Here is a 16,292-nt window from a genome sequence, read left to right on the forward strand (position 1 = left end):
AAGCGTGGAGAAGGAAGTGTGAATCTCAAGAAGATAATGTTGAAACACGCACACATAACACTGTTAGTGTGTGTATGTCTGTGAGAGATTAAAGGCTTTAAGATGAGTTTTTATGGTGTCAATGAAACCGGAGATTTCCATATAATGAATGTGTGAGCTTGAAAAACATTAACATGTAAACTGAGAGATTTGAGTGAACGTGTTTCATATTTTTTAAAGTTGGAGAATTAGTTTTATGAACTGTATTTGCTTTTACATAGTTTGGCAGGTCGTCTTGTAATCGGAAGGTTGCCGGTTCGAGCCCCGGCTCGGTCAGTCTCGGTCATTGTGTTCTTGGGCAAGACGCTTCACCCGTTGCCTACTGGTGGTGGTGGTCAGAGGGCCCGGTGGCGCCAGTGTCCGGCAGCCTCGCCTCTGTCAATGACTGAATGTAGTGTAAAGTGCTTTGGAGTCCTTAGGGACTAAGTAAAGCGCTATACAAATACTGGCCATTTACCAAGTAGAAGTAAACATACTTGTCTTTAAAAAAAAAATACTCATGTAAAAACTGAAGTACTAATTTAAGTAGTAAAAAGTAATCGAAGTAGTAAAAATGAAAAAGTACAGGCTCTGAAATGTACTCAGAGTAAGAATGTAAAAAGTAGCTCTTTGAAGGATGTTTCTACCAGCTGTTTTTCTGCAAAGCTAATTCAGCCTCATGCTATATTAACTTAATATTAAAATAATAATGGACATGGGAATAAAAACTCTTTTTTTAAAACTTCCACACCCAAACAGAAAAATGAGTTTCGTGTACAGGCTGAGATCAGCTGACCTCCTGCTGCTGAGGTTTACAGCTTTTTGTGGATTTACGCAACTGAATTCAACGACATGTAACCCTGTATTTCACCATCTGTCTGATCTCCACTCACTACACTGACAGTATACTGTTTATATTGCCTGCATATTAGACTGAATACAGTTAATGTAAAGGTTGAATTCACTGAATGAATCTAAGCATCATCACCTTAAATTCAAGGTCATCTTGATGTAGCTTAACCATCAGAAACATTGCTTTTGAAATGACCTGCTACCCATGAAATGTCACCTGCTTTATCCTCACGTCTTTTCTGTAGCACGAGCTTAGATGGAGCTTATGGACATGAGCACCAAAGATACTGTTTCAGAACATTCGGACCCCCTTTAACCCCAAAGCATAGAGCTAAAAAATGAGACATAGATTACTCTTCGTGTGGGATACCAGTGATGGAGGCACCAACAGAACTGGTCTTTGTATTATTGTTACCTTCATCGAGGCTTAGCTCGGTTTGATGTTTGAAGAAGTGAAAACGTCCCTCAGATCCATTAAACCTTAAAGTAATGAGCCTGATTTGAAAATTTGTGTTAAGATAAGTGTAAAACTGAAACGCTGTCAGAAAAATATTTACTCAAGTGCGGGTACTTTACATTTCTAATGCTAAAGGTGGGAAGCAGCGAGCAAGAGACGGGGAATTTGAGCTGGAAAGTATCAAAGTAGAAATACTTTCATACTTGTGGCACGGGTATTTGTGCCCTCGACTTTTCTTCTATTTTGCATCCTGCTCGACATCAGGGTTTTGGGGTTTTTTTTGCCTGCATTCAACTCACCTACCTAAGTTGCAATTACATTTGAAGCCCTGCCCTGAACCTTCCTGTCCCTTCTACATCTGCTGCATCATGTAACTTGGACTGCAGTCTTAATCATAGCAGACGCTGCATCTCTTTATCTGAAAAGCTTTGATCACAGCTTGTGTTAAAAAAGCCAAGGTTGCAACTCAGCTAGTGCAGAAAAGGGACTGAGTCAGGTCTGCTATGCCTGTAGCTCTGCACACAGCTATCCCTGCAACGGTTCATTTTAAAACGCAGTTAGAAACAGATGCAGGTTGGTCTCCATGCTAACCCGCCTGACCCCGTGACCCTAGCAGGCTCTCCCTTTCCCCGCTTTCTCCCAACCTCCTCACACCTTACACAGAAGACTAGGAAGCAGTAGCCACGGAGAAGCAAATCCTCAGGAGACTGAGTCGAATTACACCAAATCTGTTTGAGCCGATTTAGAGACCCCGATCCTCTTCACAGTTTTAGGAGCATCCACAATCCATCCACACCTGCAGAAAGCAGATACTGCAGAGACTCACTGCAACACTATTTCTTTTGCTGTCTTTCCAGGACACATTCATCTTCATGGCAAATAATACCAGCTCACAGAAGCATCATTTCACTGCTGCTGTCCTGGCTCACAGTGCCTTTTCCTTAATGTTGAGGCTATTCAAACCCAATTCTAAAAATGTTGGGACGCTGTGTGAAATGTTAATAAAAATGATGATTTGCAGATTTCATAAACCGTTTTTTTTAAACACAGAAACCTGAGACATTTAGTATTTCCCAGAGTTGAAAATGAGCAGAGGTTCACAAAATTGTGTAACAATTTCAGAATAATGTTCCTCAGTGGAAAATCTCATCATCTGCATCATCTGGTGCATCATGAAGGGAAAAGAAGGCAAAGACTCGTGAGCAGCTAAAATCCTTTATCAGACAAGAAAGGGACAAGATTCCTCGTTTCATACTAGACACCAACATGCATCACTTTGCTGTGCTCACAAATTCAGATTTTAAATGTGAATCTTATAGTTTGTAAACTTTTTGTATAATTTTTTTGATAATCAATCTGTTAATAATTACAATAGCTCACACTGAAAATCTCACCATGTATATATATATATATGCATATACACGGGCACTGATAACAGCTTAAGGATTTCCAGAACACGTAAATAGTGCAAAGTGGCAAAAACCTCCTGTGACGCAGCACTGAGCTGTGGTGTAAACCAGCACCCAGTGTAGGTGTAATTATGGCACGATCTTTCTTTTATTTTGAACTGAAATACTAAATATTTACATGATTTAAATTGCACAACGATATCTGTATAAACTCTTAAGGTAAGCAATGACGTTTTCTTTCCTCCACGTCTGATCACGACTTTTATTTGAGATCATTTGCTGCCACAAACACTGTCCAGAAGAGCGGCTGGCAGAAATTGCTGCATAATCGCTGCTTTGTCACCTGTTTGGCAGCAGACGTGATTTCCTTGTGAGAACTGGGCACTACGAGGAGTGAGTGGGAGGAAAGAGCGAGTGCTTCCCATCTTCTGTGCTGAAGTCATTCTCGTCTTTGCCATTTTTCATCTCTCTGTGCTATTTCTGCCTTACAGTCTCCTCCATCTGTCTGTGTTGTTTCATCACTGTCCGCCACTATCTTGCTTTTACTTTTCTGACTGCACCTGCTTCATCAGCAGCAACGTGACTCATAAAGTCACACAGGTATAGAGCCTTAGAAGTGGATTAAAATAGTTGGCGTTACGTTTATATCAGGCGTCAGGCTGGAAATATCATATCTGTATTTGTGCATAAGTTAACAGTGGCTTTATTAACTTTACCTATATATGGCACTGGCTGTGTAAAAGAAACAGTCAGTGCTTGGTAGTAAGATTATGTAGTACACTACCAGCCAAAAGTTTGGACACACCTTCTCATTTAATGATTTTTCTTTATTTTCACTACTTTACAAACTGAAGACATCAAATATATGAAGATATATGGAATTATGTAGCAAAGAAAAAAATGATAAACAACTCTATGTTTGATAGTTTAGATTCCTCAAAGTAGCTTTGCAGACCCTCGGCCTTCTCTCAATGAGCTTCATGATGCAGTCACCGGAAATGGCTTCACCTCACAGGTGTGCCTGTCAGGGCTCATTTGTGGAGTTTCTTTCTTCTTAATGGGGTTGAGACCATCAGTTGTGTTGTGCAGCAGTCAGGTTGGTGCACAGCTGACAGCCGTGTTTGACAACTGTTAGAATTCATATTATGGAAGAACCCAACAGCTAAATAAAGAGAAACAACAGTCCATCATTACTTTAAGAACTGAAGGTCAGTCAGTTGGAAAATTGCTAAAACGTTGAATGTGTCCCCAAGTGCAGTCGCAAAACCATCAAGACTACGATGAAACTGTCTCACATGAGGACGCCCCAGGAAAGGAAGTGCAAGAGTCCCCTCTGCTGCTGAGGATACATTCATCCGAGTCACCAGCCTCAGAAATCGTTAACAGCAGCTCAGATTAGAGCCCAGATAGATGCCACACAGGGCTCCAGTAGCAGACACATCTCTACATGTTCAGAGGAGACTGTGTGAATCAGGCCTTTATGGTCAAATAGCTGCTGAGAAACCGCGACTAAGGAAAAGCAACAAGCAGAAGAGATTTGTTTGGGCCAAGAAACACAAGGAGTGGACATTAGACCATCTGTGCTTTGGTCTGATGGGTCCAAATCTGAGATCTTTGGTTCCACCTGCCGTGTCTTTGTGCAGAAAAGGTGAACGATGGTCTCTACATGCATGGTTCCCACTGTGAAGCATGGAGGAGGAGGTGTGATGGTGTGGGGGGGCTTTGCTGGTTTCACAGTTGGTGATTTATTCCAAACTGAAGGCACACTGAACCAGCATGGCCACCACAGCATCCTGCAGCAACATGCCATCCCATCATTTATTTTCCAACAGCACAATGACCCCAAACACACCTCCAGGCTGTGTGAGGGCTCTGTGACCAAGAAGGAGAGTGATGGAGGCCTGGCCTCCACAGTCACCTGACCTGAACCCAGTGGAGATGGTTTGGGATGAGATGGAGCGCAGAGTGAAGGCAAAAATCAGGTTCAAATAGCTAATAGCTTTACTAACATAGTAGCCCTTAATGTGATCATACCATCATTCAGTCCTTTAATACTAAACTAGTGCACAGTGTTTTTCCTGCTTTGTCTGCAGCAGCAGTATTGCTTTCATTATGTGTTTAACCTCTTCATATTTTCCCACACTACAGTTTTATCTTCCTTCATCAAATCAGCTGTTCTGTAACTGTGATTGGTCAGAGGCAGCCAGCAGCACTTCTTTCACATGAACACACAGAGGAAACCCTGAGTTAGCATAGCGAGCTGAAAACCAGACTAAGTGAATCCAAAGATGGAAGATACTTTTTGTACATGGAACTGGCTTGGTTGTGCAGGGCCAGGGTCTTCATCAGAAGCGTGTTCACCGGTTTGCACATCGCGTGGGCTATTAAATCTAGCTGCTCCCCGTGCTGTAACCAGTGCTGTGACGCAATCACAGGACCGCTTTACTCAACACTTGTTTGTCATCGGTGAGTGCAAGGTTGTGAGCAGACGATTGCCTCCACCAGTGTCAGTCAGGCAGACTATAAAAAATAATATAAACATGTAATACGTATGACTACGTGTGGCCACGGTGCCTCCAGCTGTCTGCAGAGTATAACTGCTGCTTTAAGCTAAAGCAGTTTAAGTAGAAAGCAAACATAGTGTATGCCAGGGGTCCCCAATCCCAGTCCACGAGGGCCGGTGTCCCTGCAGGTTTTAGATCTCACCCTGGGTCAACACACCTGAATCACATGACTAGTTCATTACTGGGCCTCTGGAGAACTTCAAGACGGTTATTTATCCATTTAAATCAGCTGTGATGGATCAAGGACACATCTAAAACCTGCAGGACACCGGCCCTCGTGGACTGGGATTGGGGACCCCTGGTGTATGCAGTTGGCCAGTTGGAGGCAACTCATCCATCAGCTGATGTAGGTTAGTATTGAAATCACCTGGGATTGTTGGATTAGCTCAAACTCTGTTGTATTTATTAAAAAAAAAAACCTAAAACACTTCACTATAAGCTGTTTTCATCAACAGAGATGGTTTTATGACATGAAGGTATGAGACAATCCACCACCAGTTATTGCTGAACTCCAGTAATAAATGGTCTGCCCAGCGCACACATACTTAAACATGATCTATAATTATGGCAGATGCACAGTAGTGACACAGACATCTAACCTGTGTGTCATCTGTCAGGCCTAAGGCTACCAGCATTATTAAAGTCATCAATCAGAGTTTACACGTCCATGCAAATATATAATATTATTGTGTACACATCCCACACAGCAAACACCGTTAGATGCTTGCACGCCTCCTGTGAAATGACCAGCAACCTGTTGTAGTTGCAGCTGATTAAAAAAACGCTAGTTTAGAGAGTAGCTAGTTGGCTTCACATGGTTCACGTTCAGGTTCAGGGCTGAGCAACTCAGTATTTTTAGGCTGAATGGACGTCCAAGATGTATTTTACAGTATTAGCTATGAAAGCAGCATCCGCTGTATGGAGTGGTTGAAGAGTTACATTCCTTTGAAGCTGTGTCGTATGAGATCCTCACCCACAGTCAGTGTGTGGTGCTACAGTGACACTGTGGAAAACAGTGCTGGACACTGTAGCACAACCAAAATGATCCCAGCTGTGTGCAATGAATTGTCGTTGCCTTTAAATGATTGCTTTGAATAAGAGGAGCAATCAACTGAGGTCAGCTGATACGTTCAAAACAACATTGGTGCACCAAGATGGCGATAAACCGCTTCAGCTATCAGTTCATGTGTGAATGGGTCACGTGTCAGTTACATTATCCAGTCCAGCCTGAAGCACATTACATTACACAAGTACATTAGTTCCTCCACAAACAGTGACACAGTTGCTGTAGGATGGCAATTTAATTACAAAATGAGCAATCTGCACACAGCTACCACTGCAACGGCAATCTTGCTTTTATATAGTTTTATAACCAGAATACAAGTAGCTGCCAACCAGGTGACCCGAGTCCCCTGTTCAGTTTAGTTCAATGCAATTAAACAACAACAGTCTCCTCAATGTGCTTTGTACTGTGAGGTAGAGACCCTGCAATATTAGACAGAAGCCCCAACAATCACATGATGCACTGTGACAAGCCCTTGGGAGAGAAATGATGTAGCAGCAGCACAGCTAAGGGATTGATCAGGGTCACCTGAGCTTAATCCAAAAGAAAAGTTTTAAGTCTAATTTTAAAGGTAGCGCGTGCGTCTGTCTCTCCAATCCAAACTAGGAGCTGGTCCCATAAAATAACTTTTAAATAAACTATTGAGTAAGTAAGACATTTAAAATGAAATCTTTAAGATTGGATGCGGATTATTTGAGATTTTGTATGTGAAGAGAAAGAATTTAAATTCAATTCTCAACATGGAGTCAATGAAAAAAGAAGCTAACCCTGTGATATTCTGTAACTAATGTTTGTGTGACACACACTCTTCAAATCTGTCAGATAGATGTGATTCAGACACTACAGCTCAGTACCTTTAATACCAACGGTGTGTTCTGATCTCTGTATCACTGAGGTCTAACAGGACAAGCACAGCGACGGGTCCACTGGGCCACTGAGACAGCTGGATCAAGTAAAGACTTTTTAAGTAATGGTTTGATTACCGCCACCTTAAAAGCCTGTAGTATGTATCCTGTTTATAAAGATAGATTAATCATTTAAAATGTAAGCGTTAATTATTGGGCAGAGAGAGATCTGTACTTACTGGCACGACTGTGATTATTTTTCTCTGATTTCTCTGAATTTTATCTGTGACAACAGTCTTCAAATCATTGCTCTTGAAGCTTAAAGGAATATTTGGCTCAGCAGAGCTGTGACTTTTTGTCAGCTTTATTCCCGTTTTCCTCGATCAGTACGATGTTCCAGGTTTATGGAGGCCTTTTTTATAGAGTAACAAGTTCTCCAGGACAAATGAAGATCTGTTAAATTAGTGAAACGCCATTTCCTGTTTGAGAGTTATAACAGGAAGTCAGATTTCTCTTGAAGAAATCACTTAATGAACATAAACTTAATTTCAGCACAGTCCCACGGTGCTTTAGAAAAATTACCGACTCCATATTAATTTCAGCCTCTGGGTGTTTCCATCATCACAGATGAGTTGCACTGACTGGTGCAAATTGTCATGTTGAATGCTGATGAAAAACTGACCTTTATTTGGTGATTTCACAAGATTCCAACAGAAAGTCCGTAAATTCAGACTGAAGACAGACACAGGGATACGCTCAGGCAGCACAGCTACACAAACTGGGAAGACAAATGGATGCCAGAACCAAGAACACATGTAAACTCAGGCCTCACATACACAGGAGACTAACTGGGAAACAAAAGTCAGCTGGAGGAAAACAGGTGATCAGAGTCAAACTAAAGAGACAAAACTAAACACAAGACACACAAAACAAGAGACTGGGGAAAAAAAACAGGAAGTTACTGAACACCAGACACAGAGACAGAGAGATGACAAGACTCACGGGGGGGGGGACTAACAACGAGTTGCATATAAACAATAACCGAGAGCAGAACCAGAAACTAAGACTAAGAAACAAACAGAAAGCCAAGCGAGATATCAAGAACTACATAAAGACTACACAGTGAGGCATCTTGATCTTATTGAGCAAAACTCAAATCATAACCAAAATCTGTAAATAATAACTCAGATGCCAAAATATTAAATACCATAAGTGAAATGCTGGGTCAGAGGCCTGGGCCTCTTATTGCAACATGTTGGTGATCTGCTTTGGCGCTCTGTCTAAGTTGGACCATGATCGCTTGGAAATTGCCTCCAACTTTTCAAATCGCCATGCGATGGAAAGTGTTGCCCAGAGGTTGAGGGGGTTACATGCTCAACCTCGGGCATCAGACCGACTAGCCTCCACTGACAAAGAGTCATTTTACATCTCATACAAGTTTTTTAGTGCCACCTTATACATTAGTTGTTTTCTTTCGTGTAACTTTGTAACTTTTAATGGATTAGTTTAGATTCAGCTTCTGTTTTCTTTGAGGTAAATGTGACGCTGTCATGCAGCAAATTTGTCTGCAGCGGTGCCTCAAACAGACAATGATGTTAAATTTATAGAGTGAAGGTGAGCCAGTGTGAGAGCAGACAGAGGAGATCTGAGTTTATCAGACGGTGACAGACCTGATGGGAGACAAGTGACACTAATTAACTTTTGCCTTCATTAGATCTTCTAATGAATTCAGTGGAGATAGCTCCAGAGCTACCTGCCACTACCCTGAAGACACGCAGTATATTTTCTTTGTTAAAGAACACAAATATAAATAAACAGAAAGTAAACTTTCTGTGAAGGTAAAATTGCGTAAATGCTGTATGTACTGCTCACATCTAAAACCAAAGATACTGAGTGATCTAACTGATTGAGATGAAGTGCTTTCATTGTGAGGGACAAAACAATGAGATTAGCTCAAATTGATGGGATGTAGTTTGGTTTAGGTCAAACTGAAGCAAACTAAAGTGCAACAGTGTGCAGTGCTGCCTGCAGCACGAGCAAAAGAATCAAATGAAAGTAGGCGTGCTGTATATGCAGAGGAGAATAAGAACTCTCGCTCTTATTCTCATTACTGTAGCTTAAACTTCCCGATTTAGTGGTGGGAACAGCAGCGTGTCACTGTGCTCCTCAGGAAGTCACGTCCTTCTTGAACTGCAGATGAGTCGTGGTGTTCGACGCACTGAAGCTGAGCCTGTGAGACGGCTGCTTCTGCACTCAGTTCACACAGGCTTTCTTGTACTGTGAACTCATTTTTGTATTCGAACCTTTTTTCTCAATGTTTCATAGTGTTTATATTAATTGTATTTCAGCTCCATATGCTTGCAGCCTCCCACAGCTCCCTGGATGCCGAGCCACGGGCCGTGACACATGTAAATACATATTAGCTCCCGAGCTTCAATGTTTTTGGGGATTAATGACCCTTGAATGTATTTCATACTTTTTTTGATCACTACTGGCTTTAAACATATCATCTCCTCCTGCTGGTGATGCATGCGTGTACATTTCACACTTTGGAGAGGAATAGCGTGAAATGGACACGGTGGACCAGCGTGTCTGCATATTTTGCCATGATACTGGGTTGCCCAGCCATGTGCACGCGCGCACACACACACACACACACACACACACACACACACACACACACTTGTTTTCATATCTTGGTGAGGACATCTCATTGACATAATGCTCTCCCTAGCCCCTAACCCTAAACATCAAAAATGAATGCCTAACCCTCAGCCTAAACCTAACCATAACCTAACTGTAACCCTGATACTAAAATCACATTTTTAGCCTCAAAAATGTCTTCAAACTCACGGGGACTGTCAATTTGTCCCTATAAGTGACTGTTGGTCTCCACAAGTATAATATCACGCCAATTTTCTGTCCTCACAAAGATGTCTAAACATGTACACACACACACACACACATCTGTCGGGGAGCTATCAGCTGTAGGTATGGCTAGTGAAAAAGTGCATTTTACATTTACTCAGGTTATCTTTGTTTAATATTAAAATTTGTTTGATCATCTAAAACATTTAAGTGTGACAAATATGCAAAAATCTGAAATCAGGAAGGGGCCACGTGTCCGTCGGTCTAGTTCAGCACACGCAGCCACAGTCATTGCTGAAGGGCTGGCTGTTTACAGAGTGTCGTATCAAAAATTCAGAAAATAAAATAAAATACTAAAGCCTTGAGAAGATTATCAAGAAAAGCAGATTGAAGTTAGAAGAAGTTCACAGCGATGTGAGACTGGTGTCTGTGCATCGTGACTGACTACACAGCTGTTGCTTTCCCAATATGAAACCACTCCCGAGCCAGGGACAATGTCAAAAGTAGTGGAATAAATAGAAAACTTCTCTTTTTAGATGCATTTTATTTGTAAATTAAGTTCCAGGGGTCTGAAGGAGAGGCACAGAGTTCAAAGTGTTTGAAGACCAGTGACAAGTTTCCACAGTGTGTGAACAGTTGGTGTGCTTTGTCTTTGGTTGGTATCGATGGTGTTTGGTCAACTGTGTTTTATTCAGTCCAAAGTCAGTGCAGCCCGTTACCAGGAGATTTCATACTTCCATGAAAAGCTTTGTGGAGACACTTTCTCCTTTACCTTTATTTCCTTTTCCAGTGGGACTGGTCACCTACCGACAGTACCAAGACTGTTATTGGTCAGACTGATCGATTAGCCAACTTGGCTGAACCCCGTGGATAATCTGTGGAAGACGAGAAACACGCTATCCAAAAATATAGACAAACTTAAAGGCAACTTCTATCAGGCTTCAGTAACAACTTGTCACGGCTGCGCTGGCAGACCGTGGGGATGTGGGGAAGGAGGACCCGAACGCTGGACTCTTGCAATGCAAACGGTGCGTTTATTCACAGTGAAGAAAATACAATCCAATAATAAATCCCCGTGTGCTCCCCGACTCCCGTCCAGTGTCTTCTCCCCTTGCCCGTGGCTTCGTGTGTCCGCTCCATTTATACAACGCGCTCACTGCCTCCTCGTTCCTGCAGCCTTCCAGAGAAAAAACACGGAGGAGCCATTAGTACACTTAACCTTAGCCTCACGCAACGATCCCACGTTGATGGGAGCTCAGCCACTCTCTAAATCAGGGGCGGGGAACTCCAGGCCTCGAGGGCCGGTGTCCTGCAGGTGTTAGATATCACCCTGGGTCAACACACCTGAGTCAAATGATTAGTTCATTACCAGGCCTCTGGAGAACTTCAAGACATGTTGAGGAGGTCATTTAGCCATTTAAATCAGCTGTGTTGGATCAAGGACACATCTAAAACCTGCAGGACACCGGCCCTCGAGGCCTGGGTTCAACACCTGTGCTCTAAAGTAACTCCCTCCAGATGGCGCCGATCAGCTGCAGGTGTGTGGCATCATCCTAGGTGTGGCAGGGCCCACCCACCAGGGTTGATGGTGCCTGTAAACTGGCCTACCAGATACACCTGCAACCCCCCCCCCCCCCCCCCCCCCCCCCACACACACACACACACACCAGCAAGCAGGAAAACAAGGGACAGCAGCACAATACATTCAATATACATATAGCATATAATATCAGTCCAAAACTGCTCATGGACCCTGGGTTCCTCAGACCCAGGTCCCTGACTCAACACAGTGCTGCAAGCTTATTGCCTCCATGTTACGCCACACTGATCCAGTAATTCATGGACTCAACACATGCTAAGTGTTGGTCATTTCTGTCTTTTAAAAATACTTTTTCATTGATATTAGGAAATATTCTAATAATGTGGGATGGTGGATTTCTGAATGACCAACGTGGACAGCTGAATCTTTAAACTGACGTTGAAAAACCACACACAGCTATGCTTGTCATAAATCTAGAGTTATCAGCAGAGGTATCGAAGGGGCGACTCTAAGGATTAGGCGAATGTTTTAAACCAAAATGAAAACATTTTGCATGGCGAGCATGTTTTGGTAGTATTGAAACGAGCCTTCCGCTGCTCTGTGGTCCCAGCAGCACTTATTTCACAGTGTTTTCTTCCATAGCCCTAGAATGATGCTAATTATTCGCGTAATAGCTTGGATTTGATGATTCATCAGAGCCACAGACACCCAGAACATGAATTAGCAGGCCAGTTGTAAGGAGAGGCAGCAGGATGAGCTGATGCTGGGTGCGGTTCCTCCCGTGGGAGAGCTGCTTGCATCCGCTCCTCAATTCTTGTGTTTCCACAGAAACAACCGTGCATCAATATTCCCTCCAAGGCGATTCTCCCTGCAAACCTTCACTTCTTCTTCCGCTGCTAATCCTGGCGATCCTCTTCTAATAGGATAAAGGACAATTTTACACGAGAAAGTATTACCAGCAAGACGTCCCCATAGGCTAATGTCTTAATCTGCCAGACTGAAGCTGCTGTGAATATACTGTACAGACAGCTTTGTGAGTGAAAATCTCCAAGCCTCTGAGCAACCCTCTAAGGTGCCTAGAGTAGCAATAAAAGCAGACGATTGCACCCATAAAGCACGGGCTTTTCCCAGCATCGCAGAGAATAACGTTGTTGTCGGTCTGTAATATTATCTGGTAGATTCACCTCACAAAGCAAAAGCAAGCAGAGAACCACAAGTGCTCAAACCTGACATGAATTACATATTTCAGATGAGCTTTTTAATAAATATAATCTTTGTGGCTTCTGTATGTTTACACTGAAGCTCATTTGGATCCAGAGCATCTGCAGACACCTTTATTTGAAATGACGGTGCATTAATAAAACATGCTGCGTATTAAAAACAGTCTCCGAGTAAGTACGAGCTAAATTCTCTGTTTGCTTTGGCTGAAATAATTGTGTCACAATCTTGCTTTCAACATCAGCCCTAAAGCTCATTATGGCTGAACACTAATGCAGCAATTACAGAGGGAGGGAGGGAGACGGCTAATGGATGGGTCACAGCTAGAAAGAGACTGTTTACCTCAATTTCTCCCTCATTTTCTGCATATGAGTCAGTGCCCTTCTGTACTTCTGCCTCAGCTCATATACTAATGTCCTGTTCGTAATGCATTTGTTCTTCCACATAGTCATCTTGCAGCTGCACGCTGAGGTTACCGCCGGCAACCCTCTAAATATGTCAGGGTGTTTCACTAATAACTTTATCTATAAAAGCCTGCAGGTGGAAATCAGAGGTCAGCTGCAGCAGCACCCATGTGCACATAAACACTGCTGTGCAGCTCACTTGCAGAGAAATGACACATGTAGTTTTATATTCTCAAACCAGCTGCATGTTTAATAATTAGCAGAGTTACCAGTTTCCAGTTCAGAGGAAAATCTTTAATTCCACATTGATTGGAAATTGCCATTAACCCTTTATTGACCATGGGCCCACCGGCGGGCCCATTTTACAGGTAAATTTGAAGGGCCGGTCAATAAAGGGTTAAAGGATGAAAGCAAAATCAAAAGAAGACAAATTTTCCACGACAGTAACAGAACATGTTTGCGCTCATTAGGTTCCTTTCACTACGACTTCTCACATTCATGGGAAAATGTGAAAATGAGGTTTTGTCTGCCATTTCTTTCAAAAACAAGTTTGTCTCTGTTCAGATAACTTTGAGTCAGTAGTAATTAGGCAATCCGCAATCAGTGTACTCACAGGCACTGCTAACAGCAAGCCACCTCCCTAATGTTCTCTCTACCCGCTGCCTTGATAGCCTGGTCGCTGTTGCAGTCCTGCTTTTTTTCTTTTTATGAATCAATAAAGATTTATCAAGTACATAAAGTTAAAAAAAAATGCATTAACACTTTAAAACACTTTATTTATTGTTGGAACAGCACAATCTTCCTCTGTGCTGCCACGTCAGCGCTCAGTGCTACAAGACTGAGTGGAGAGCGTAGAGATACAAACACCAGAACAGACTATAACAGTGTTCAGCTGATATAAATGGTATCGTCTCAGCCATTTGGCGTGTTTGGTTGTGCTGACCACAAGCTTTTCAGGCTTTATTTCATTTAATGAGATAATTATGTCGGTCTCCATCTTTCTTGCTGATATCCTTCAATTCAAAATTGAGCTGTTATCTCCTCTCCTCCACTTTGTGTATACTTTCCTCTGGTTGCTCTCCTGCCCTTGTCAGTATTAACTCAACTGCCTCCTGTCCCTGCAGCTGCCATCGAGGCCTGCCTGGGTCACCTGCTGAAGAGACGAGCTGCTGGGTTTCTCCGCAGCGACAAGATCGCAGCCCTCTTCACCAAGGTCGGCAAAGTCTGCGACACCGCCGGCGAGGTTTGCCGTAAAGTGCAAGAGCAGCTCCAGCAGCAGGCTGATCTTACCAGGTTGGTCACACAGATGTCGCCGACCCCTCCTGTTGCTTTGCTTTTACTGTCTGCTGTGCTGAATTCACCCAAATCTGTCCCGAGGCAGCCATGAGGCATCGCTTACTAAATGCTTTTCGAACCCCTGTTATGATTCCACATTAAGGTTTCAGTTCATCACTTTATGACGAGAGCAGCGGGACCGTACCTGACACCGCCACCATTTGTGCAAACTGAGTGAATCTGTCGTCTTAATTAGAAAGGGAGAGACTCTGTTCCCCATTTCAGCCCAATTTATGAAGGAGGATAAGAAGACTGTTAGTGTAGCCCTAATTATTCACCTGAACTTGAAATAATTAAGGGACAATAAATGTGGTAGCAGAGACAGTTTTATGACAGGGTGGACAGAATAACAGACACTATATTCAAACGAGGTCTCCCCACAGTTGATGCTGTTGCTCTGAAGATTACAGAAATGTGAGGAAGTTATGATAGCGATAAAGAAATCACACAAAAATCATCCAAGTTTATCATACAAGTTATTGCAACAGCTGCCCTAAATTAACATTAATGCTTCTGTGATGCCTAATGCACCAGTGTTTGCATGTTCTTTAACTGAAATGATATTTTAATTCTAAAATAAAATTATTTTTATTATATAATGTTATCCATCCAAGCAAATTATTATGTTTTGATTAAGATGGCAAATTATAATTACTGACTCGCTTTCCTGTACAGAAAAAAACGAATGGATGAATATGCTTGTTTCATTTCTGACTTCTCAGCGTCCACCAGGCTCAAATTTGGGTATAAAAAACGTCTCTAATCTCAGGCACAGTCCATGAAAATGCTCTAGGTCAGTATTTCCCAACCTTTTGGAGCCACAGCGTGTTTCACATTAGAAAAATCACACAGCACACCAGGCATAGCGGAGTTAGCTCGGATTGTCCCCAGTTTACCTTTTTTGCTTTCTTCTGATAACTATTCATGCTCGGCCTTCCTCTCGGTCCAGGACCCAGGTCAGACTGACTTTTTCCTTTTCAAATGACTATTACATAATAGTCATTACATTTTACTGGCAGTTGGCAACATATTTAATTAGAGCAGGTAGTTGTACTGCCCTCTAGTGGAAGAGAATGTAATTGTTCTGCCCTGATAGCTTAGAGTACTAATCAGGTGAAACCAGATAATCTTCCATGGCAAAGGTCTAGGTGATGTCAGACACCTGGAGACTTGGCGGGAAAAAGCGAATGGTGGCTCAGAGTTAAACAAACACTGGACTCAATCGATAAGCGACTGTCCAGCTTTCAGGTTTCTGGTTGAAATCCTACACCGACAGTAGGAGGAAATACTCACTGCTATGAGACTTTGTCACTTGTCTAACTGAGAATGTGACCTAGCTGAAGAAAATAAAAAAATAAAAGAGAGTGTCATCGATCTCCAGGCCCGTAGCATGAGAGATTACCTTCAGGTAACTTTTGAGGAGCAAAAGTTACCATTAAAACCTTCATCAAGACCCACCTGAAGCTTCGAGAAGACATTGTAAAGAACATCACCTTCCACCATGTTCATTGCTGGGAGCCAGGAGACCTGTTGTGGCCAAATTCAAAGATTTCAAGCCGAAGGAGACGGTGAAGAGTCGCAACCCCAGCACCACTCCCTGGTTGTATTAACGCTACTCCAGATGAGAATGCACTGCCTTTTTCTCTCCTCCTCTCACCAGTCAGTCAGAAGTGCCAGCTTGATGCCGGATCCGGGCCAGACCTGTTTTCTATGGGCCTG

General features: G+C 42.7%; 1 protein-coding gene across 3 annotated transcripts in view; it reads left to right on the top strand.

The window, feature by feature from the left end:
- Positions 1-16,292, top strand: part of sgsm2 (small G protein signaling modulator 2) — a 103,280-nt gene that overhangs the window by 50,843 nt on the left and 36,145 nt on the right. For all 3 annotated transcript variants that reach the window (XM_063492680.1, XM_063492682.1, XM_063492681.1), the window contains exon 3: positions 14,363-14,531. In XM_063492680.1, the coding sequence (XP_063348750.1) occupies positions 14,363-14,531 (169 nt within the window). The remainder of the gene's footprint in view (positions 1-14,362; positions 14,532-16,292) is intronic.

Source organism: Pelmatolapia mariae, linkage group LG14, assembly GCF_036321145.2.
Source record: "Pelmatolapia mariae isolate MD_Pm_ZW linkage group LG14, Pm_UMD_F_2, whole genome shotgun sequence".
In the NCBI taxonomy this organism is placed as follows: Eukaryota; Metazoa; Chordata; class Actinopteri; order Cichliformes; family Cichlidae; genus Pelmatolapia; species Pelmatolapia mariae.